General features: G+C 46.4%; 1 protein-coding gene across 2 annotated transcripts in view; it reads left to right on the top strand.

Moving 5' to 3' along the window:
- The window catches only part of LOC126982390 (TBC1 domain family member 9-like), a 51031-nt gene extending 26740 nt beyond the window's left edge, over nt 1-24291 (top strand). For both annotated transcript variants that reach the window (XM_050834404.1, XM_050834403.1), the window contains 10 exons: nt 1736-1848; nt 3818-3974; nt 5600-5803; nt 11923-12605; nt 15311-15508; nt 17155-17317; nt 20206-20349; nt 22344-22519; nt 22864-22937; nt 24145-24291. In XM_050834404.1, the coding sequence (XP_050690361.1) occupies nt 1736-1848; nt 3818-3974; nt 5600-5803; nt 11923-12605; nt 15311-15508; nt 17155-17317; nt 20206-20349; nt 22344-22519; nt 22864-22905 (1880 nt within the window). In that variant the 3' untranslated portion in view covers nt 22906-22937; nt 24145-24291. The remainder of the gene's footprint in view (nt 1-1735; nt 1849-3817; nt 3975-5599; nt 5804-11922; nt 12606-15310; nt 15509-17154; nt 17318-20205; nt 20350-22343; nt 22520-22863; nt 22938-24144) is intronic.
- The last annotated feature ends 610 nt before the right edge of the window (nt 24292-24901 follow it).

Here is a 24901-nt window from a genome sequence, read left to right on the forward strand (position 1 = left end):
ACAAAAAACGCGGAGGCGAGAACACCAGCAGCTCCACCATAAGGGAGCACTCAACCCACAAAACCCCCGACTCGAATCACATTAAAGCTTGCTATGGAAACGCTCGTAGCCTACGTAACAAATTTGAAGACTTAAAAGTCCTTGTAGCTACAAATCATTATCACATCATCGGAGTCACAGAATCTTGGATAGACACTTCAAACAGAGATTTCATTGCGGAATATAGATTACCGACAGACAGGGTTGAGGCGTTATCTCTTATATCCACAACTCTCTCCATCCAGTATCCGTGAAAACAGATATTATAACCAATGTAGACACGGTCTTCATTGAAATTAAAAATAAAATCTCGTAAAAATCTTGAAGAATATATAGCGGAAACAAGTAAATCTAATCCTAAAGAATTTTTCAGCTATGTAAATAATAAAAAGTCACTCACTTGTGGTATCGGACCGCTTGCTAATGAAAATGGTAACCACACGAACGATGAAAATGAAATGGCTACAATCCTAAATAACTTTTTCGCATCCGTATTTACCGACGAAGATTGTTTATCACCTCAACCGCCGGAGGTTAGAAGGGCCGAAAAGATGTTAAGTGGCGTGCTCATCGTAGAAAGTGACATTTTACGCACAGTTGAAAAGATTAAAGTAAGCAAAGCTCCTGGTCCAGACAAAATTACCCCTAGGGTCTTAAAAGAAATCAAACATCAAATTTGTAAACCGCTCTCCATCATATTCAATAAATCTTTAACAGCTGGAAAAGTTCCGTCGGATTGGAAACTTGCAAATGTCACACAAATTTTCAAAAAGGGGGACAAGTCTCATCCAGGAAACTATCGACCAATTAGCCTGACATCTATTGTTTGTAAGTTAATGGAGACTATCATTCGCGACAATATGGTGAAAAACTTTCCAACTGTTCCCTTCTCCTATAATTCCTTCCCCTGCTGTCTCTCTCCGGCATATGACCACAGATGTTGCCCACTAAACCAAACTTTCCAACTGTTCCTTCTCCTATAAGTCCTTCCACTTCTGTCTTTCTCCGGCATATGACCACAGATGTTGCGCCCACTAAACCAAACTTTCCAACTGTTCCCTTCTCCTATAATTCCTTCCCCTTCTGTCTCTCTCCGGCATATGACCACAGATGTTGCGCCCACTAAACCAAACTTTCCAACTGTTCCCTTCTCCTATAATTCCTTCCCCTCCTGTCTCTCTCCGGCATATGACCACAGATGTTGCGCCCACTAAACCAAACTTTCCAACTGTTCCCTTCTCCTATAATTCCTTCCCTCCTGTCTCTCTCCGCATATGACCACAGATGTTGCCCACTAAACCAAAATTTACAACTTTTTCCCTTCTCCTATAATTCCTTCCTCCTGTCTCTCTCCGGCATATGACCACAGATGTTGCGCCCACTAAACCAAACTTTCCAACTGTTCCCTTCTCCTATAATTCCTTCCCCTTCTGTCTTTCTCCGGCATATGACCACAGATGTTGCACCCACTAAACCAAACTTTCCAACTGTTCCCTTCACCTATAATTCCTTCCCCTTCTGTCTCTCTCCGGCATATGACCATAGATATTGCGTCGACTAAACCAAACTTTCCAACTGTTCCCTTCTCCTATAATTCCTTCCCCTTCTGTCTCTCTCCGGCATATGACCACAGATGTTGCGCCCACTAAACAAAACTTTCCACTGAACATAATACAACCAGTCTCTTCCTTGCCAGGCATTAGCAGCGTTTCCGAGAACAACGGCTCCCTGCCCACCGACACCTCAGAGGCTGGCACAAGCACCCTGCCACTGAGGGCCCTGTACAGCGACCCAGAGGAGGATGTTGGGGTGAGTGAGTGAGAGAAGGAGAGAGAGAGAGAGGGAGAGGGAGAGAAGGCTGCTGGTGGGAGAAAATGTGGAGGAAAACAAGAAAGAAGGAGAATTAAAAGGGAGAGAAATATACCAGGCAAGGAAGGGAGGAAAGGATAGGGTGCAGGAAGGAAGGAAAGGAGAGAGAGAGAAAGGGTGGGAGGGAAAATATGTGAGGTAAAAAAAGAAATAAAATGAAAGGGAGGAATTTATTGGGGAAGGAAGGGAGAGAGAGAGAGAGAGAGAGAGAGAGAGAGAGAGAGAGAGAGAGAGAGAGAGAGAGAGAGAGAGAGAGAGAGAGAGAGAGAGAGAGAGAGAGAGAGAGAGAGCTCTCTTGCTCTTGCTCTTGCTGTACAGGTGACCCGTTGGAGAGTCAGGCCTTCGTATCGGCACGCCCTGTAAAAATAAAAACAACACAAGCAGTATCCATTACAAATCTTCCAATTCCCTATTTCTTGCACACCACATCTTTTCCAGAAAACTCTTCATGGCTTCTATAATTCTATCATTTGCTTCATCACTCAGTCCCAGCAGCAGCAGCATCCATTCCCTCTCTGTCCTCGCAATCCTCCCATTCACATCCCAGCCCATCTCACTCATTGCCACCCTCATCATCTCCGTCCTTTCTCTCCGGTACCTCCCGCACACCAGTATCACATGCACGACAGTTTCATCCACACCCCTGTCACACATCTGACACACTTTGCTGCGGGACTCAGACCACCTGTAGTTTCTTGCATTCACATTCATACACTGCGCTCGAGCTTGGAAGAGAAGATCACCACCCAGGCTTCCATCATACCAGCTGACACACTGCGGGGCTTCCTTTTCCCTGTACCACTCCAAAGTAGTCTTTCGCTCCATCACATGCTTCCACCTCCTCAGACCGTCACCTTTCACTGCACTGTCTATCTCTTTCTTCCACTTTCTCACATTCCATTCTAGGCCCTCACTATTTCTGTCAGTCACCTTCCATTCAAAGAAACGCCTCCCTTCCTCTCTGCTCACCCACCTGAGAGAGAGAGAGAGAGAGAGAGAGAGAGAGAGAGAGAGAGAGAGAGAGAGAGAGAGAGAGAGAGAGAGAGAGAGAGAGAGAGAGAGAGAGAGAGAGAGAGAGAGAGAGAGAGAGAGAGAGAGAGAGAGAGAGAGAGAGAGAGAGAGAGAGAGAGAGAGAGAGAGAGAGAGAGAGAGAGAGAGAGAGAGAGAGAGAGAGAGAGAGAGAGAGAGAGAGAGAGAGAGAGAGAGAGAGAGAGAGAGAGAGAGAGAGAGAGAGAGAGAGAGAGAGAGAGAGAGAGAGAGAGAGAGAGAGAGAGAGAGAGAGAGAGAGAGAGAGAGAGAGAGAGAGAGAGAGAGAGAGAGAGAGAGAGAGAGAGAGAGAGAGAGAGAGAGAGAGAGAGAGAGAGAGAGAGAGAGAGAGAGAGAGAGAGAGAGAGAGAGAGAGAGAGAGAGAGACTTTGAAGATCGAGGTTCATATATATAAAACATTTTGTCGCTCAAGATCACATATTTGACAAGGCTTTCGTAGGAGTTGTGGGCATATCCAGAAGTAGTTTTATGACCCTGGTGGTAGTGTGACCCTTCCTCTGTACTGTGAACCTAAGAAACACATATTTGACAAGGCTTTCATAGGAGTTGTGGGCATATCCAGGAGTAGTTTTATGACCCTGGTGGTAGTGTGACCCTTCCTCTGTACCATGAACCTAAAGAAACACATATTTGACAAGACTTTCATAGGAGTTGTGGGCATATCCAGGAGTAGTTTTATGACCCTGGTGGTAGTGTGACCCTTCCTCTGTGCCATGAACCTAAAGAAACACTCATTAGAACCCAACTGCCCCCATCTTTGACCTTTAGAAACAGCTGATGTAGGGAGCGAAAGCCTCTTATAATGCCGACCAAAGGCAGATTGGCATTCTCCGCAGCCACTCAACTTGTCTCGCCCACACAGGAGGAGGAGCAGAATCGTCGCCGGGAGGAGAACTGGGAGCGTCACTGGGAGGAGTACGGCCGCGGGGTGACCATGTACCGAACGGTGGAGACTCTGAGGCTCGTCCTGAAGGGGCTGCCAGGCTCCGTGCGGCGAGAAGTGTGGATGATCTTTTCTGGTGAGCGTCGAGTCAATGTTTTCAATTAATCTCACTTCAACATCCTCACCGTCCAACTTGAATGAGGGAAAAACAATAGAGGTCATTCTTTGTTGATTTATACTGTACCATAAGTTGCTGGCTGGCTATCATGTGTTTGAGGATACCCTAAACTTAACCTAACCTATCAAAACCCCAGAAATTCATATATGCTTCCTTACTAATGAGACTTTCTATACAACAAAATGAGGTCATTCTTTGTTGATTTATTCCACAAGTTGCTGGCTATCATGTGCTTGAAGATACCCTAAACTTAACCTAACCTAACAAAACCCCAAACAGTTACTATAGTGCTTGACTCAGAAAATTCATATATGCTTCCTTACTAATGAGACTTTCTATACAACACAGTGAAGTCATTCTGTGTTGATTTATACCATAAGGTGCTGGTTATCATGTGTTTGAAGATACATTAAACTTAACCTAACCTAACAAAACCCCAAACAGTCACTATAGGTCTTGACTCAGAAAATTCATATATGCTTTCTTACTAATGAGACTTTCCATTCAACAAAGTGAGGTCATTCTTGGTTGATTTATACCATAAGGTGCTGGCTATCATGTGTTGGAAGATACCCTAAACTTAACCTAACCTAACAAAACCCCAAACAGTCACTATAGGCCTTGACTCAGAAAATTCATATATGCTTCCTTACTAATGAGACTTTCTATACAACAAAGTGAGGTCATTCTTTGTTGATTTATACCATAAGGTGCTGGCTGTCATGTGTTTGAAGATACCCTAAACTTAACCTAACCTAACAAAACCCCAAACAGTCACTATAGGTCTTGACTCAGAAAATTCATATATGCTTTCTTACTAATGAGACTTTCCATACAACACAGTGAGGTCATTCTTTGTTGATTTATACCATAAGGTGCTGGCTGTCATGTGTTTGAAGATACCCTAAACCTAACCTAACCTAACAAAACCCCAAACAGTCACTATAGGACTCAGAAAATTCATATATGCTTCCTTACTAATGAGACTTTCTATACAACACAGTGAGGTCATTCTTTGTTGATTTATGCCATACCAAAAGTGTCTGGCTATCATGTGTTTGAAGATACCCTAAACTTAACCTAACCTAACAAAACCCCAAACAGTTACTATAGGTCTTGACTCAGAAAATTCATATATGCTTTCTTACTAATGAGACTTTCCATACAACAAAGTGAGGTCATTCTGTGTTGATTTATACCATAAGGTGCTGGCTGTCATGTGTTTGAAGATACCCTAAACTTAACCTAACCTAACAAAACCCCAAACAGTTACTATAGGTCTTGACTCAGAAAATTCATATATGCTTTCTTACTAATGAGACTTTCCATACAACAAAGTGAGGTCATTCTGTGTTGATTTATACCATAAGGTGCTGGCTGGCTATCATGTGTTTGAAGATACCCTAAACTTAACTTAACCTAACCTAACAAAACCCCAAACAGTTACTATAGGTCTTGACCACAGATGTTGCGCCGACTAAACAAAACTTTCCAACATTTTCCATTCTATTACTACCTGATTTGTGTGTCCATGCCATTTAGCTTTCCTCAACACCCTCTCCCTTATCACACAAACACTCCAGGTGCCATCAATGAACAGGCCACACACCCCGGCCACTATGAGCAGGCGGTGGTGGCCGGTCTGAAGAGAGGAGGGCCGGCCAACGAGGAGATTGAGAGAGACCTCCATCGCTCGCTGCCTGAACACCCAGCCTTCCAGAGTGACACGGGGATTTCGGCGCTGAGGAGAGTTCTGTGTGCCTATGCCTGGAGGAACCCTGCCATTGGTGAGTGTGTGTGTGTGTGTGTATGTGTGTGTGTGTTTACCTACTTATGAAATACAGGGCAAAACAATACCTCTGTTTTTTCCTCTTCAGATCTTAACCTAAACTTAACCTAACCTAACAAAACCCCAAACAGTCACTATAGGTCTTGACTCAGAAAATTCATATATGCTTCCTTACTAATGAGACTTTCTATACAACAAAGTGAGGTCATTCTTATGGTAAACTTAACCTAACCTAACAAAACCCCAAACAGTCACTATAGGTCTTGACTCAGAAAATTCATATATGCTTCCTTACTAATGAGACTTTCTATACAACAAAGTGAGGTCATTCTTATGGTAAACTTAACCTAACCTAACAAAACCCCAAACAGTCACTATAGGTCTTGACTCAGAAAATTCATATATGCTTCCTTACTAATGAGACTTTCTATACAACAAAGTGAGGTCATTCTTAGGGTTAACTTAACCTAACCTAACAAAACCCCAAACAGTCACTATAGGTCTTGACTCAGAAAATTCATATATGCTTCCTTACTAATGAGACTTTCTATACAACAAAGTGAGGTCATTCTTATGGTAAACTTAACTTAACCTAACCTAACCTAACAAAACCCCAAACAGTCTTGACTCAGAAAATTCATATATGCTTCCTTACTAATGAGACTTTCTATACAACAAAGTGAGGTCATTCTTAGGGTTAACTTAACCTAACCTAACAAAACCCCAAACAGTCACTATAGGTCTTGACTCAGAAAATTCATATATGCTTCCTTACTAATGAGACTTTCTATACAACAAAGTGAGGTCATTCTTATGGTAAACTTAACCTAACCTAACAAAACCCCAAACAGTCACTATAGGTCTTGACTCAGAAAATTCATATATGCTTCCTTACTAATGAGACTTTCTATACAACACAGTGAGGTCATTCTTATGGTAAACTTAACCTAACCTAACCTAACAAAACCCCAAACAGTCTTGACTCAGAAAATTCATATATGCTTCCTTACTAATGAGACTTTCTATACAACACAGTGAGGTCATTCTTATGGTAAACTTAACCTAACCTAACCTAACAAAACCCCAAACAGTCTTGACTCAGAAAATTCATATATGCTTCCTTACTAATGAGACTTTCCATACAACACAGTGACATCATTCTGTGTTGATTTATTCCACAAGTTTACACCACAAGACTATTCCTCTCTTTTGCCTCTGCTAGAAGTTCATTCCATTTCTTCCTTTCCTTCTATTTTTCTTTATATATATTTTTCCTTACATTCTTTTATTTCCCTTAATTTAGTTGTTCTGTATAAAATTTCCTCTCTTGCCTTCCACGATCTTAAGCTTAATTTAAATGGCCTTGTTTTTCCTTCTATGTAAGGGCCCATCCTATCGATCTTTTCCACCTCCTCCTCAAGGTTTTGGTGTGGTGTGTGTGTGTGTGTGTGTGTGTGTGTGTGTGTGTGTGTGTGTGTGTTTACCTAGTTGTGAAATACAGGAAAAGAGCTGTACTAGGCTCGTGCTGTCCCGTCTCCATAACGCTTATTATCCAGTTTGGCTTTAAATTCATGAGTGTGTGTGTCTGTGTGTGTGTGTGTGTGTGTGTGTGTGTAAGGTTAGATTACGTCAGGCAAAGTTAGGTTAGGTAAGGTTAGATTAGGTTAGGGAAGGTTAGATAAGGTAAGGTTAGGTTAGGTAAAGTTAGGTTAGGTAAGGTTAGATTAGGTTAGGCAAGGTTAGATTAGGTTAGGTTAGACAAGGTTAGATTAGGTTAGGGAAGGTTAGATTAGGTTAGGTAAGGTTAGGCAAGGTTAGGTTAGGTAAAGTTAGGTTAGGTAAGGTTAGGCAAGGTTAGATTAGGTTAGGGAAGGTTAGATTAGGTTAGGTAAGGTTAGGCAAGGTTAGGTTAGGTAAAGTTAGGTTAGGTAAGGTTAGGCAAGGTTAGGTTAGGTTAGGGAAGGTTAAATTAGGTTAGGTAAGGTTAGGCAAGGTAAGGTTAGGCAAGGGTAGGGAAGGTTAGATTAGGTTAGGTAAGGTTAGGCAAAGTTAGGTTAGGTAAAGTTAGGTTAGGTAAGGTTAGGCAAGGTTAGATTAGGTTAGGGAAGGTTATATTAGGTTAGGTAAGGTTAGGCAAGGTTAGGTTAGGTAAGGTTAGATTAGGTTAGGGAAGGTTAGATTAGGTTAGGTAAGGTTAGGCAAGGTTAGGTTAGGTAAAGTTAGGTTAGGTAAGGCTAGGCAAGGTTAGGTTAGGCAAAGTTAGGTTAGGTAAAGCTAGGCAAGGTTAGGTTAGGCAAAGTTAGGTTAGGTAAGGCTAGGCAAGGTTAGGTTAGGCAAAGTTAGGTTAGGTAAGGTTAGGCAAGGTTAGGTTAGGCAAAGTTAGGTTAGGTAAGGTTAGGCAAGGTTAGGTTAGGCAAAGTTAGGTTAGGTAAGGTTAGGCAAGGTTAGGTTAGGTAAAGTTAGGTTAGGTAAGGTTAGGCAAGGCTAGGTTAGGCAAAGTTAGGTTAGGCAAAGTTAGGCAAGGTTAGGTTAGGTTTTGAATTTGTGTGTGTGTGTGTGTGTGTGTGTGTTTACCTAGTTGTATTTACCTAGTTGTAATTTTACAGGCCTGGGCTTACGCTGGTGTGGTCCCGTCTCCATATCTATAAATATCCAACTTTTCCTTGAAACTTTGCACACTCTTTGCCGATACTATTTCTTCACTTAATCTGTGTGTGTGTGTGTGTTTACCTAGTTGTATTTACCTAGTTGTGAAATACAGGAAAAGAGCCGTACTAGGCTCGTGCTGTCCTGTCTCCATAACCCTTATTATCCAGTTTGGCTTTAATAAATTCATGAATCGTTTTTGCACACACAGTCTCCTCGTCAAGTCCGTTCCATGTTGTTGTGCTTCTGTGTGGAAAACTGTATTTCTTGATGTCTCTCCTACAGTCGCTCTTCTTCAGTTTCTTACCATTGCCTCTTGTCACACTTCTGTCACGTACCACTAGGTCTTCCCTGTCCAATTTCTCCAATCCCTCTTGTATCCTGTACAATGCTATTAGGTCCCCTCTCTCTCTTCCGCTCCCCAGTGTTGTTAGTCCCAATTTCTCCAGTCTTTCTTCATAAGTACGTTCTCTCAGAGTTTCCGGTAATTCAGTCGCTGCTCTTTGTATTCTTTACAACTTTATAATTTCTTTCTTCAATCTTGGTGACCACACTAATGCTGCATATTCCAGCCTTGGACGTATCATCAATGTGATTAGTTTATTGTGTGTGTGTGTGTAGGAGGGGGAGGGGGATAAAGAAGGAAAGGAAGAGAAGAAGATGGGAAGGGAAGGGAAGAGAAAATATAGGAAAAGGAATATAAGATAAAGAAATGTAAAGGAAAGGAAGAGAAAGGGATTGAAGGGAAGGGAAAGGAAGAGAGAAAAGGGAAGGAAAGGGAAATGATTATAGAAGGAAGAGAAGAGAAGAGAAAATATAGGAAAAGGAAAATAAGATAAAGAAATGTAAAGGAAAGGAAGAGAAAGGGATTGAAGGGAAGGGAAAGGAAGAGAGAAAAGGGAAGGAAAGGGAAATGATCATAGAAGGAAGAGAAGAGAAGAGAAAATATAGGAAAAGGAAAATAAGATAAAGAAATGTAAAGGAAAGGAAGAGAAAGGGATTGAAGGGAAGGGAAAGGAAGAGAGAAAAGGGAAGGGAAAGGAAGAGAGAAAAGGGAAGGAAAGGGAAATGATTATAGAAGGAAGAGAAGAGGAGAGAAGAGAAAATATAGGGAAAGGAAAGGAAGATAAAGAAATATGAAGGAAAGGAAGAGAAAGGGATTGAAGGGAAAGAAAAGGAAGAGAAAGGGATTGAAGGGAAGGGAAAGGAAGGGAGAAAAGGGAAGGAATGGGAAATGATTATAGAAGGAAGAGAAGAGAAGAGAAGAGAAGAGAAGAGAAGAGGAAATATTAGTTCAGCATTTTTTCATCTAAATATGTAAATGATGCTTTTGTGTTTCTGAGAAGACTGTATGTTTCCCCAGTTGTGTGTGTGTGTGTGTGTGTGTGTGTGTATGACTTTAGATGACAGGTGTTATAATTATATGACCAGTGTATTCTTGGGTGTTGTAACATTGCTGGAGTGAACATCAAGTATATATTGTCTATGTGTCTGCTGTAAGTTTAGACATACTCAGATGTGGCTATCAGGCCTAACCATTCTGCAATAGCGATTAAGATGCGGTTTTAGTTTTCAAAATTACATATATTACTACTTTGAATTACACTTATTACTACTGTCCCTTGTTTGTTTCTGAGTAAGGGGGCTTCGTGGTGCAGTGGTTAGCACACTCAGCTCACAACCGAGAGAGCCCGGGTTCGATTCCCGGGCGGAGTGGAAAAATTTGGGTGGTTTTTCCAATACCCTACGCCCCTGTCCACCCAGCAGTGTACCAGGTATTAATCGGGGGTTGTGTCCTGTCTCCTGGGGTCTGTTCCCTCCTCCTATAATTCCTTCCCCTTCTGTCTCTCTCCGGCATATGACCACAGATGTTGCGCCCACTAAACCAAACTTTCCAACTGTTCCCTTCTCCTATAATTCCTTCCCCTTCTGTCTCTCTCCGGCATATGACCACAGATGTTGCACCGACTAAACCAAACTTTCCTTCCTTTCCTGTCTCTCTCCGGCATATGACCACAGATGTTGCGCCCACTAAACCAAACTTTCCAACTGTTCCCTTCTCCTATAATTCCTTCCCCTTCTGTCTCTCTCCGGCATGTGACCACAGATGTTGCGCCCACTAAACCAAACTTTCCAACTGTTCCCTTCTCCTATAATTCCTTCCCCTTCTGTCTCTCTCCGGCATATGACCACACATGTTGCGCCCACTAAACCAAACTTTCCAACTCTTCCCTTCTCCTATAATTCCTTCCCCTTCTGTCTCTCTCCGGCATATGACCACAGATGTTGCGCCCACTAAACCAAACTTTCCAACTGTTCCCTTCTCCTATAATTCCTTCCCCTTCTGTGTCTCTCAAGCATATGACCACAGATGTTGCACCGACTAAACCAAACTTTCCAACTGTTCCCTTCTCCTATAATTCCTTCCCCTTCTGTCTCTCTCCGACATATGACCACAGATGTTGCACCCACTAAACCAAACTTTCCAACTGTTCCCTTCTCCTATAATTCCTTCCCCTCCTGTCTCTCTCCGGCATATGATCACAGATATTGCGTCAACTAAACCAAACTTTCCAACTGTTCCCTTCTCCTATAATTCCTTCCCCTTCTGTCTCTCTCCGGCATATGACCACAGATGTTGCACTAAACCAAACTTTCCAACTGTTCCTTCTCCTATAATTCCTTCCCTTCTGTCTCTCGCCGGCATATGACCACAGATGTTGCGCCCACTACACCAAACTTTCCAACTGTTCCCTTCTCCTATAATTCCTTCTCCTTCTGTCTCTCTCCGGCATATGACCACAGATGTTGCGCCCACTAAACCAAACTTTCCAACTGTTCCCTTCTCCTATAATTCCTTCCCCTTCTGTCTCTCTCAGGCATATGACCACAGATGTTGCACCCACTAAACCAAACTTTCCAACTGTTCCCTTCTCCTATAATTCCTTCCCCTCCTGCCTCTCTCCGGCATATGACCACAGATGTTGCGCCCACTAAACCAAACTTTCCAACTGTTCCCTTCTCCTATAATTCCTTCCCCTTCTGCCTCTCTCCGGCATATGACCACAGATGTTGCGCCCACTAAACCAAACTTTCCAACTGTTCCCTTCTCCTATAATTCCTTCCCCTTCTGTCTCTCTCCGGCATATGACCACAGATGTTGCGCCCACTAAACAAAACTTTCCAACTGTTCCCTTCTCCTATAATTCCTTCCCCTTCTGTCTCTCTCCGGCATATGACCACAGATGTTGCGCCCACTAAACCAAACTTTCCAACTGTTCCCTTCTCCTATAATTCCTTCCCCTTCTGTCTCTCTCCGGCATATGACCACAGACGTTGCACCGACTAAACCAAACTTTCCAGCTTTGTTTCTGCGTACGCTGCCCCCCAGCACTCCCTGTCACCACACCAATAGGGTCAGAACATCCCCAAGTTAGAGCACTGGTTTTAATACATCGCTTTCATCCCCAGGGTACTGCCAGGCCATGAACATTGTAGCGTCCGTTCTGCTGGTGTACTGCAACGAAGAGGAGGCGTTCTGGCTCCTTGCGGCCTTGAGTGAACGCCTGCTTCCAGACTATTACAACACACGCGTCGTCGGGGCACTCGTCGACCAAGGGGTGCTGGAAGACCTCATCCTGGACCACATGCCGGGGCTACACACACGCCTCTCCGAGCTTGGCGTCATCTCCCTGGTATCACTCTCCTGGTTCCTCACGCTCTTCCTCAGTGTGATGCCGTTCGAAGCTGCTGTGCATGTGGTGGACTGTTTTTTTTACGACGGTGCAAGGGTGGTGTTCATGGTCGCCCTGGCTATCCTGGGGGCTAACCACGCAAAGCTGGAGCGCTGCAGTGATGAAGGAGAAGCCATGATGGTTCTGTCGGAGTACCTGGGATCCATCACCACCCCTGGGAGTCGCTACGGGAGGAGACGAAACAGCGTGGCGGACGAGACCCAGGCGGAGGAGGAGGTTAATATCATTGGGGTGCTTGAGGCGGCTTACAGGGACTATGGCTTCATCACCAACCTGGCTGTGGAGCGGCTGCGGGTGAAGCACAGGCTGAGGGTGGTGCAGACCTTAGAGGACGCCATGATGCGGAACACTCTGCGTACGGTTGGCCCGGACTGTCTCCTGAGCCAGGCTGATCTGAGGGTGAGTGTTGCCTGTTATTTTATTTTATTTATTTATTTATTTTATTTATTTTTTTTTTTTTTTTACGTGTATGCCTATAGCGCTGGTAGGCTCTCTTGAGGGGCCTGGATGGTGTTCGGCCCCAGCCCATCATGGCGCAGGCAAGTGTTTATAGTGGCGCCATCTTCTCTTGGCTCATGCTGCCCCCCGGAACTCCTTCTTGATTCACTTGGACGGTTTCCTCTAGAGTCCGGGTTGATGGGTGGTCTTCAGGACAGCATGTGGGTAGTTTTAAGCCACTCGGCGGTGACTGAAAAATCCCAGCTTGGTGGCACCGGGCGGGGATTGAACTCGCGTCGTCCTGAACGCGGCGCCATCACACTATCCACTCAGCCACCGCCTCCCCATTATATTGCTGCCTTTAGTAATAAGTTCATACACAGAATCATGGGATATCCCTGGAAAGACAGTCCCACATCAGTGATCACTCTGTGGGACTGAATCAAGGCCTATTACCTGTATAGGCGGTGGCTGAGTGGTAGTGTGCTGGGCCCACATTCACCGCATGATGGACGACGTGGGTTCGAATCCCCACGCTACCACCTGGGATTTTTCAGTCACCGCCGAGTGGCTTAAAACTACCCACATGCTGTCCTGAAGACCACCCATCAACCCGGACTCTAGAGGAAACCGTCCAAGTGAATCAAGAAGGAGTTCCGGGGGGCAGCATGAGCCAAGAGAAGATGGCGCCACTATAAACACTTGCCTGAGCCATGACGGGCTGGGGCTGACCATCAGGATCCACTGGGAAGAAACCTTGGGCCGACCATCAGGATCCACTGGGAAGAAGCCTTGGGCCGACCATCAGGATCCACTGGGAAGAAGCCTTGGGCTGACCATCAGGATCCACTGGGAAGAAACCTTGGGCCGACCATCAGGATCCACTGGGAAGAAGCCTTGGGCCGACCATCAGGATCCACTGGGAAGAAGCCTTGGGCCGACCATCAGGATCCACTGGGAAGAAGCCTTGGGCCGACCATCAGGATCCACTGGGAAGAAACCTTGGGCCGACCATCAGGATCCACTGGGAAGAAGCCTTGGGCAGACCATCAGGATCCACTGGGAAGAAGCCTTGGGCCAACCATCAGGATCCACTGGGAAGAAGCCTTGGGCCGACCATCAGGATCCACCGGGAAGAAGCCTTGTGCCGACCATCAGGATCCACTGGGAAGAAGCCTTGGGCAGACCATCAGGATCCACTGGGAAGAAGCCTTGGGCCGACCATCAGGATCCACTGGGAAGAAGCCTTGGGCCAACCATCAGGATCCACTGGGAAGAAGCCTTGGGCCGACCATCAGGATCCACTGGGAAGAAGCCTTGGGCCGACCATCAGGATCCACTGGGAAGAAGCCTTGGGCAGACCATCAGGATCCACTGGGAAGAAGCCTTGGGCCAACCATCAGGATCCACTGGGAAGAAGCCTTGGACCAACCATCAGGATCCACTGGGAAGAAGCCTTGGGCCAACCATCAGGATCCACTGGGAAGAAGCCTTGGACCAACCATCAGGATCCACTGGGAAGAAGCCTTGGGCCAACCATCAGGATCCACTGGGAAGAAGCCTTGGGCCGACCATCAGGATCCACCGGGAAGAAGCCTTGGGCCAACCATCAGGATCCACTGGGAAGAAGCCTTGGGCAGACCATCAGGATCCACTGGGAAGAAGCCTTGGGCCAACCATCAGGATCCACCAGGAAGAAGCCTTGGGCCAACCATCAGGATCCACTGGGAAGAAGCCTTGGGCCAACCATCAGGATCCACTGGGAAGAAGCCTTGGGCCGACCATCAGGATCCACTGGGAAGAAGCCTTGGGCCAACCATCAGGATCCACTGGGAAGAAGCCTTGGGCCAACCATCAGGATCCACCGGGAAGAAGCCTTGGGCCAACCATCAGGATCCACCGGGAAGAAGCCTTAGGCAGACCATCAGGATCCACTGGGAAGAAGCCTTGGGCCGACCATCAGGATCCACCGGGAAGAAGCCTTAGGCAGACCATCAGGATCCACTGGGAAGAAGCCTTGGGCCAACCATCAGGATCCACCGGGAAGAAGCCTTGGGCCAACCATCAGGATCCACCGGGAAGAAGCCTTGGGCCAACCATCAGGATCCACGGAAGAAGCCTTGGGCGACCATCAGGATCCACTGGGAAGAAGCCTTGGGCCGACCATCAGGATCCACCGAAGAAGCCTTGGGCGACCATCAGGATCCACGGAAGAAGCCTTGGGCGACCATCAGGATCCACCTTGAAGAAGCCTTGGGCCGACCATCAGGATCCACCGGGAAGAAGCCTTGGGCCGACCATCAGGATCCACCGGGAAGAAGCCTTGGGCCTACCATCAGGATCCACCGGGAAGAAGCCTTGGGCCGACCATCAGGATCCACCGGGAAGAAGCCTTGGACCAACCATCAGGATCCACCGGGAAGAAGCCTTGGACCAACCATCAGGATCCACCGGGAAGAAGCCTACCAGCACAATAGGCCACGACGTAAATAAAAAAAAAAAAAAAATCATTCAACTTATATTAACTAGAGTTGAAATGCAGCGTTTTGGAGCCATCTGATTAACATAGAATCACTTAGGCTTAAGGACACACCACCTAGTCTGGACCATGGGGTCTGTGTGGTCTGAATTTCTATGTAAATCAAACTGTCTCTTCCCCGACACAGGAGCTGGTGGTGTACGTGAGAGGGGAACAGATCCTTGGCGGGGACGACAAGGAGGTGCGTCAACGGAGCAGCTCGGGCGGCCCCCTCACGCAGGAAGGCTACACGCTGGGCTACGACACTTTCCAGCAGCTCTTCCTGGCCGTGGCGCCGTGGGGCCAGGGAGACCGCGCAGAGGCCCTTGCCACCAGCACCTTCAATGTACGGACTCGGTGAACTTGGCTCATTCTCGTACGGTTATATCAGGCGACCGATTGTGTGTAGACGTAGTACAGCTAACTCTGGATTTCCACGAGTATTGTGTCCTTGAAGAGGTCATTGCGTAAATCAAAAACAATGTAGTAAATCCAACAAGAGGTAGGTTTGTACCTTTATTGCCTACTGTATCACTCTGACTCCTCTCCCTCTCGTGGTTCCTCCTCTGGCTGCCCTTCCCCTCGTGGTAGCACAGCAGCGAGGGTGTTGTTGTTGTTGTTGTTGAGCAGCGTGGGTACTGTATTGTTGTTCAAGTGGCGCGTGGGAAGAACTGAGCTCAGCTGTGTGGCCGTGTGAGTCCAGTTGCGTGAGACATCTGGTGGACACTCCAGAAAATATCGCGTAGAAGTGAAAGAAACGTGTAAATTAAACGTTTATTTGGATTTTGGACCACGCGTTATTTCAAAAACGCGTAAACCAAACTCACGTGAATCCAGAGTTACCTGTACTGACAATAGTAATACCACAAGTGCTGCTACTGTTACCAATACTATAGTCTGTTCACTTAAGCCAGATTCCTGGTGCCTAGGCAGGTTGGTAAGCTTGCAGGTGATTGGCTGCTCCACTCTCCCGCTAACACTCATGTTGGACCACATCTTGCATGCTGGAGTGAGACATGTTTCTTTATTACATGCCACAGCTCACCTCACATACGAGGTAGCCAGCTTTGGTTGACACCATCAGACTCAGCAGTGACTGTAGAATCAAGATGTGTTGTAAAAACTCAACAAAACAAAAAAGAAAATGGTATTATGATGAGTTGAACCGTGAAGATGTTAAAAAATGTTTATAACATGTTTTACTTATGCTCACTGTTTTCAACAGTTGTTCATTGACTGCAGAAATATATTATTACGTTATGTAGGAAAATATCTCGTGAACACGACAGTGTGATCAGAATGCAGTTAAAGCTCCATGTATTGAAAACACAGAGTTATTTATAGCAACATTTCACTCGCCACAACCATCACGGTGCACGACACTCATTTTTTTTAACATAGTCACGCAGGGTGTCGTGCACCGTGATGGTTGTGTCGAGTGACATGTTGCTATAAACAACTCTGTGTTTTCCATACATGGAGCTTTATCTGCATTCTGATCACACTGTCGTGTTCACAAGATATTTTCCTACATAACGTAATAATATATTTCTGCAGTCAATGAACAACTGTTGTAAACAGTGAGCATAAGTAAAACATGTTATAAACATTTTTTAACATCTTCACGGTTCAACTCATCATAATACCATTTTCTTTTTTGTTTTGTTGAGTTTTTACAACACATCTTGATTCTACAGTCACTGCTGAGTCTGACGGTGTCAACCAAAGCTGGCTACCTCGTATGTGAGGTGAGCTGTGGCATGTAATAAAGAAACATGTCTCACTCCAGCATGCAAGATGTGGTCCAACATGAGTGTTAGCAGGGGAGCGGTGCAGCCAATCACCTGCAAGCTTACCAACCTGCCTAGGCACCAGGAATCCAGCTTAAGTAAACAGACTATAGTATTTCTACATTTGAGGCTGTTATTTACCACATGTCACCTTCCTTCCTCTCCCTAACCTTTTCCTCCCCCCCTCCCCACCCCCCCACAGATGCTGGACGTGGCGGGAACACACCTGGTGACCTTCCGTGCCCTGGCGTGGCTGTTTGGCGTGCTGTGCTGCGCCGACCTGGCCAGGAAGCTGCGGCTGTTCTACTACCTCCACCTGGCCTTCCCGCCCAGGCTGGATGAGGTGGATCGCCCAGGAAGCCCAGGTAGCTACAAGTTGAAGCAGATTGGTGGAGAGGGATTGAGCAGAGTGGATGGCTGTGGAAGGTGTGAGATATGACCTTGCACAAAGAGGCTGAGCCACTCAGCTCACAACCGAGAGAGCCCGGGTTCAATTCCCGGGCGGAGTGGAAAAATTTGGACGGCTTTTCCGATACCCTACGCCCCTGTCCACCCAGCAGTGAGTGGGTACCAGGCATAGCTGGGCGTTATCGCGATACTTTATCGCTGATAACAAAATCGGGTTATCGGCCATCCGCTACTTACTTAAATATATATCGGTATCTTCGTTACTTGTGTAAGCAAACTAGCGATAATCGCTACTTTTTTCCGCCTCTCAAAAAAAAAACATTGTCTCCTCCCTACACGTGGCCGGGCGCCCGGTGTTGTATGAAAAAACTTTGGGGTATGAAATATCTTCGGTGAAGAGATTTCATACTTAGATCATCAACATTAAAACACTATTTTTTTTTTCATGTTAGACACAAAAATCAATATATCAAAGAGAAAAATCATTTAACTTTGCCCCCAAAATGATTATTCACTGCCTCAAATTTGATATTCCATATTCGTTTGTGAGCATGCCATGGTATTGAAGGCACCCGGTGTTGTGTTATTTGGTGTCCCATTGTCATTTACAAACACTGGTCTCTCATGAACTGCGCATGTTCAGACCAGTAAGCGTAGCCATGTACAGTCTCACAAAGCTTTTTAACAGAGTTGCTGGAAGGCTGAATCAGACATACAGTACCACCATCCTCGCTGTTTCTAGAACGACACTCTGTACATATAAATACAACTCGTACAGAGTGTCGGTCTAGAAACAGCGGGGATGGTGGTAGTGGCACTGTATGTCTGATTCAGCCTTCCAGCAACTCTTAATTATGGTTAAAAAGCTTTGTGAGACTGTACAGGTCTACGCTTGCTGGTCTGAGCATGCGCAGTTCACGAGAGACCAGTGTTTGTAAACAAAAGCGTTGACGGCGGGGACGCCAAATAACACAACACGGTTCAGGCGTTTCTAGTATTTCCGTCCATAGGTACGTGTCAACGTGTGGTTTTCAGGTTTTGTAAGTTTTCTAAAATACAGATAATGAAAATTTGAATTCATCTAGGTTTTTTATTTGAAATATCAATATAGTATCGTTTTCGCCAATCGGACTTATCACTAGCTAGTATCGGAATTGTGGATTTATATCGGTATCGGTTATCGCCTATATTTGTGTCTCCAGTTAATGAATATCGGTTATCACCAATAAGGTTTTCCATTATCAGTTATTGGTTATCGGGAACAAGGTTTTCTGTTATCGTGCCCAGCAGTGTACCAGCCATTAACCCTTTCCTTGCGCGCAGTGTGGACGCGACTATCCCCTCAGGCACAGTCAGGCAGTCCAATGGGGGGGCTCTTTTAACCTCTGTATCTCAAAAACTATTCATCACAGCTAAAAAACCAAAACACCATTGGAAAGAGGAGGTCCAGATCTATAGGAGTTGGTTATGTATGCCTCTCTTGTGAACGTACAGGCACGTTCAGGGAGTGTTGAATGTTAACACTTAACGTCGGTGCGTGCGCGATGATCAGCCATATTGAGGGAACTGCGGACATCTCTCCTTCAGACTCTGGCAAGGGAGCATTGCCAACTGCAATATTTACAACTATTTGGTCAAAGAATCAGTCGGTGATAGGTGAAGCTGTGCAAAAATGCCGCTATATTGGGCAAGAACATCCACCAGTTACTCGTCCATAGATTCGCCGCGCTGGGCTGATATGATTTTACACCAAATTTAGTGATGAACACACTCTATTGGCAATCCTGTGTTGTGAGAATTAGTGTTGGAACACTCTCATATGTGGGAGATTTGAGTGCGGCTGGAGCCCGCAGCGAGCGTTTAGCACCACCAACAAATACGCCTAACGCCTGCTGCCAGCGTTTAGCCATGAAAGGGTTAATCGGGGGTTGTGTCCCGTCTCCTGGGGTCTGTTCCCTTCTCCTATAATTCCTTCCCCTTCTGTCTCTCTCCGGCATATGACCACAGATGTTGCGCCCACTAAATCAGACTTTCCAACTGTTCCCTTCTCCTATAATTCCTTCCCCTTCTGTCTCTCTCCGGCATATGACCACAGATGTTGCGCCGACTAAACCAAACTTTCCAACTGTTCCCTTCTCCTATAATTCCTTCCCCTTCTGTCTCTCTCCGGCATATGACCACAGATGTTGCGCCGACTAAACCAAACTTTCCAACTGTTCCCTTCTCCTATAATTCCTTCCCCTTCTGTCTCTCTCCGGCATATGACCACAGATGTTGCGCCCACTAAACCAAACTTTCCAACTGTTCCCGTCTCCTATAATTCCTTCCCCTTCTGTCTCTCTCCGGCATATGACCACAGATGTTGCGCCCACTAAACCAAACTTTCCAACTGTTCCCTTCTCCTATAATTCCTTCCCCTTCTGTCTCTCTCCAGCATATGACCACAGATGTTGCGCCCACTAAACCAAACTTTCCAACTGTTCCCTTCTCCTATAATTCCTTCCCCTTCTGTCTCTCTCCAGCATATGACCACAGATGTTGCGCCCACTAAACAAAACTTTCCAACTGTTCCCTTCTCCTATAATTCCTTCCCCTTCTGTCTCTCTCCGGCATATGACCACAGATGTTGCGCCCACTAAACAAAACTTTCCAACTGTTCCCTTCTCCCATAATTCCTTCCCCTTCTGTCTCTCTCCGGCATATGACCACAGATGTTGCGCCCACTAAACAAAACGTTCTCTCTTTGCTGTAAGGATGCTTAGCGGAATTTTGTTTCCTGTCTTTTGTTCCCCTTGCGAATCTTCCATTGCTATAGAAAAAAATAACATCCCTCGTCCACTTTCAGCCGAGGTGGAGGAGGAGACGGCAGTGGAAGCGCAGGAGTACTTTGACTGCATGGAGGAAGACTCAAATAAGGGCAGGGTCGACCTAGACCTCTCCGATGACTCCCCGGCCTCCCCCTCGGCAGCCTCCTCCTCGCCCAAGAGAGGTCAGCCAATCTGTGCTTGTTCCTTAACCTCTCAGCCTCTTGATCTTGGTTCTCTTATGTAACACTTTTATCATAGACTTTGTACCTAACCTCCTTTGCCCTTTATCCAGTGGGACTTTTTTGCCTATAACCCGTGTAGCAGCGGCGGTGGGCCAAATTTGTGGCTTTACCGTGTAGCAGCGACGGGCCAAATTTGTGGCTTTACCGTGTAGCAGCGACGGGCCAAATTTGTGGCTTTACCATGTAGCAGCGACGGGCCAAATTTGTGGCTTTACCGTGTAGCAGCGACGGGCCAAATTTGTGGCTTTACCGTGTAGCAGCGACGGGCCAAATTTGTGCGAGAGAGATTTAGGGCCGCTTTCACAGTCACTTTGTTTGTTTTGATCGTTACCAATGGCGGCGATCGACGCTATAGTTTTCCACGTGAAACTGGCCTATGGGGTAGTGGCGGCTGCAGAGGAAGGGAGAGCTGTTGGGAGTGTGTGGCAAGGTGCGGGGCGAGGCTAACCCTGCAGCCGCCACTACCCCATCGGCCCTAAGGGAAGGCCATCCACTGAGAGGCTGTCTTCAACTCCGTAACAGCGAACACCCACTTGAAATACAGATCGCTTGTCAGGTGGTACGGGCGGAGTGGAAAAATTTGGGCGGCTTTTCCGATACCTTATGCCTCTATTTTTTGGGGTTTAAATCATGGCACAAATTTGGCCTGTCGCTGCTACATGGTAAAGCCACAAATTTGGCCCGTCGCTGCTACACGGTAAAGCCACAAATTTGGCCCGTCGCTGCTACACAGTAAAGCCACAAATTTGGCCCGTCGCTGCTACACGGTAAAGCCACAAATTCGTTCCGTCGCTGCTACACGGTAAAGCCACAAATTTGGCCCGTCGCTGCTACACAGTAAAGCCACAAATTTGGCCCGTCGCTGCTACATGGTAAAGCCACAAATTCGTTCCGTCGCTGCTACACGGTAAAGCCACAAATTTGGCCCGTCGCTGCTACACAGTAAAGCCACAAATTTGGCCCGTCGCTGCTACACAGTAAAGCCACAAATTTGTCCCGTCGCTGCTACACAGAAAAGCCACAAATGTGACCCGTTGCTGCTACACGGTAAAGCCACAAATTTGGCCCGTCGCTGCTACACGGTAAAGCCACAAATTTGGCCCATCGCTGCTACACGGTAAAGCCACAAATTTGGCCCGTCGCTGCTACCATGTTAAGGGAAAGTGTATTGAAGGATTGCAGAGTGACAGGAAAGTGTATTGAAGGATTCTTGTTGTGAAAGCAAAGTGATAATTAAGATTGTCGCAATTTTTCGTGTATTGACCAAACTTTTAGACACCATCGCTTCTCAAATCGACTATTTCTAAAGGTCAAAGAGAGGATCAATCGGGTCTTTATAAGTGTTTTTTAAGGTTCATGGCACAGAGGAAGGGTCACACTGCCACCAGGGTCATAAAACTACCCCTGGAAAGGCCTACAGCTCGTACGAAAGCCTTGTCAAATATGTGTTTCTTAGGTTCATGGTACAGAGGAAGGGTCACACTACCACCAGGGTCATAAAACTACCCCTGGAAAGGCCTACAGCTCCTACGAAAGCCTTGTCAGATATGTGTTTCTTAGGTTCATGGTACAGAAGAAGGGCCACACTACCACCAGGGTCATAAAACTACCCCTGGAAAGGCCTTCGAAAGGCTTGTCAAATATGTGTTTCTTAGGTTCATGGTACAGAGGAAGGGTTACACTACCACCAGGGTCATAAAACTACCCCTGGAAAGGCCTACAGCTCGCACGAAAGCCTTGTCAGATATGTGTTTCTTAGGTTCATGGTACAGAGGAAGGGTCACACTACCACCAGGGTCATAAAACTACCCCTGGAAAGGCCTACAGCTCCTACGAAAGCCTTGTCAAATATGTGAACTTGGGCGACAAAATGTTTTAAAATACGATCCTATATCTGTCTGTGTCTATATATCCCCTCCACCTCTCCTCCCCAGAGTACTGCGACCCCTTGACCGGCTTCGCCACCATCCACAACCGTGATTATCGCCTCTATGAGCAGCGGTTCCTGCCCACTATGACCCAGGAGCAGTTCATCAATATGTGGCGAACAGTGTACAGCTTCTTTGCCTTCGAGACGGACCAGGAGATGTTACCTCCCTATCCAGAGTGGGTGAGTCAGAGAGAGAGAGAGAGAGAGAGAGAGAGAGAGAGAGAGAAAAAAAAAAGAAAGAGAAATTCAGAAACAAAGAAGGAGGAAGAAAAGGAAGATAGAATGAGAGATAAATTGAAGAGAGAGAGAGAGAGAGAGAGAGAGTACTGATCCATCTCTCCTTCCAATGGTTAAAGCAATATACATAGATAGATAGATAGAGAAAGATAGAGAGAGAGAGAGAGAGAGAGAGAGCATTGCCAGCACCCTTAAAATTTACTTCATCATTCCTGTTAAAAAATCGTGACAAGCCATAATTCTGATGACAAGCATTTCCTGTCTAACCCAAATCAACCCTTCCCCAGGCACGCTGTTGCTGCAGATTGGAGAAGTGGGTCGGAAAATGAAGGAGAAGGTTTCCAAGAGCCCCCAGACCACTGTAAGTAGGAGTGATGAGTGTAGGAGCATTGATGAATTAGAAGGTGGAGGAGTAGGCAAGATCCTTCATTTTCATGCCTTGTGCTAACTTTTGTAATCTTCCTTCAGGAAACGGCATTCTGCTTTGGGAAGGGGGAAGATGTAACTGTGTACGAGCATTTTGGAATGTGTCATGGGGGTGAAGGGAACAAGTGTGGAGTGGTGGAAGAAGTGAAGCGACAGACCTTAAAGTGGTTTGGCCACATGGAGCGAATGGAGGAGAGTAAGATGACCAGAAGGGTGTATGTGAGTGAGATAGAGGGAGGGAATGCTAGAGGATGACCTGTGAAATGGAGGGATAGGGTGCAAGAGTACGTTAGGGAGAGGGGGAAAGATCTTTGAGAAACTCTGAGCAGGCAAGGAGGGAGTGTCTGGATAGAGAAAGTTGGAAGCTCTTCTGCCGTGGCCATCCCCTGGTGGGAGCTCCTAGGGGCAGGCGTCCATGAAATGATGGTGATAAACTTGCGTAAAACAAAAGGTATCTATTTACTGCAAACCTTACTGTCCAGCGTTTGTTGATCTCAAGAAAGTGTTTAACTCAGTGCATTGTGGGGCACTCTGGGATCTCCTGCAACTTTGGGATTCCTGCAAGGACTTGTACAGGTAACTCTTGATTTCTGCGAGTCTTGTGTCCTTGAAGAGGTGGCGTAAATCCAAAACAATGTAGTAAATCCAACAAGAGGTAGGTTTGTACCTTTATTGCCTACTGTATCACTCTGACTCCTCTCCCTCTTGTGGTTCCTCCTCTGGCTGCCCTTCCCCTCGTGGTAGCACAGCAGCGAGGGTGTTGTTGTTGTTGTTGTTGAGTAGCGTGGGTACTGTATAGCTGTTCAAGTGGCGCGCGGGAAGAACTGAGCTCAGCTGTGTGGCCGTGTGAGTACAGTTGCGTGAGACATCTGGTGGACACTCCATGAAATATCACGTAGAAGTGAAAAAAACATGTAAATTAAACATTTATTTGGATTTTGGACCACGCGTTATTTCAAAAACGTGTAAACCAAGCTCGCGTAAATCGAGAGTTACCTGTATTATGAAATGGTTTGTGTGAGGGTGATTTTTTCTCATTTTTCTCGCTTCGAGGGACCATTAAGAAACATGATCCCGCTGTTACCACCACCACCACCACAGACCTGTTGGAACAAGACTAATAGGAGGTGTTTTTCCCACAGATCTGCAGTGACTCCTTGGGCAGCAGCTGTAGCCATCCCAGTGACAACCCAGAAGCTGAGGCATGCGGGGGCCAAACAGGTGCAGTGCCAGCCGCAGCAGACTCACCTCAGTGCAGAACGCAAGGCAGGAGGAGCAGTGAACTCGACACACACCTTGGCAGCCATTCCCCCATAGCAGAATCCAAGCCTCTCATCTCTAACCCTGATCCCGAGTGTGCTGTAAAATCCTCCCTGACCGCCAACCCCTCTGATGCCGACATGACCACCACCTCAAGACTCGATTCCAGTTCCAGCATCAGCGGCAAACCTTCAGAGCACTTCCAGACCATGCCAACAGATACAGAAGAGGAGGGACAGAACCAGCATCACACTACTTCTGGCACCCAACAACACAGCCCCGAGGAGTGCCACGCCTCCACTATACAGCCGCCTGACCGGGAGTGGAGAGTATTCGTCAGAGCAGTTTCTTCGCTAATGGATTAGGCAGTTTCTCGCTAATGTCGCCAACGAAGAAAACCTGGTCCGCTTCTTTGAGCAACAAGTGAATCTGGCGGAGGAAGTTCAGAAGCTGAGGACTCGAAACATGATCAGCCCGAGTGCCAGTGGTTCAGCGGCCTCCTCCCCCACCTAGCCGAGTCTCCAGTGCTCCCGTGGCCAGCCTGGGGGGAGCTTCCTTGATGTGTAGTGAGGTCCAAATAGTGAGAGATCTAATTTACAGGTAGAACAAGCCGGCAAATTGTGGATATTGAAGGGGAAA

Source organism: Eriocheir sinensis, chromosome 50 (assembly GCF_024679095.1).
Source record: "Eriocheir sinensis breed Jianghai 21 chromosome 50, ASM2467909v1, whole genome shotgun sequence".
Classification (NCBI taxonomy): Eukaryota; Metazoa; Arthropoda; class Malacostraca; order Decapoda; family Varunidae; genus Eriocheir; species Eriocheir sinensis.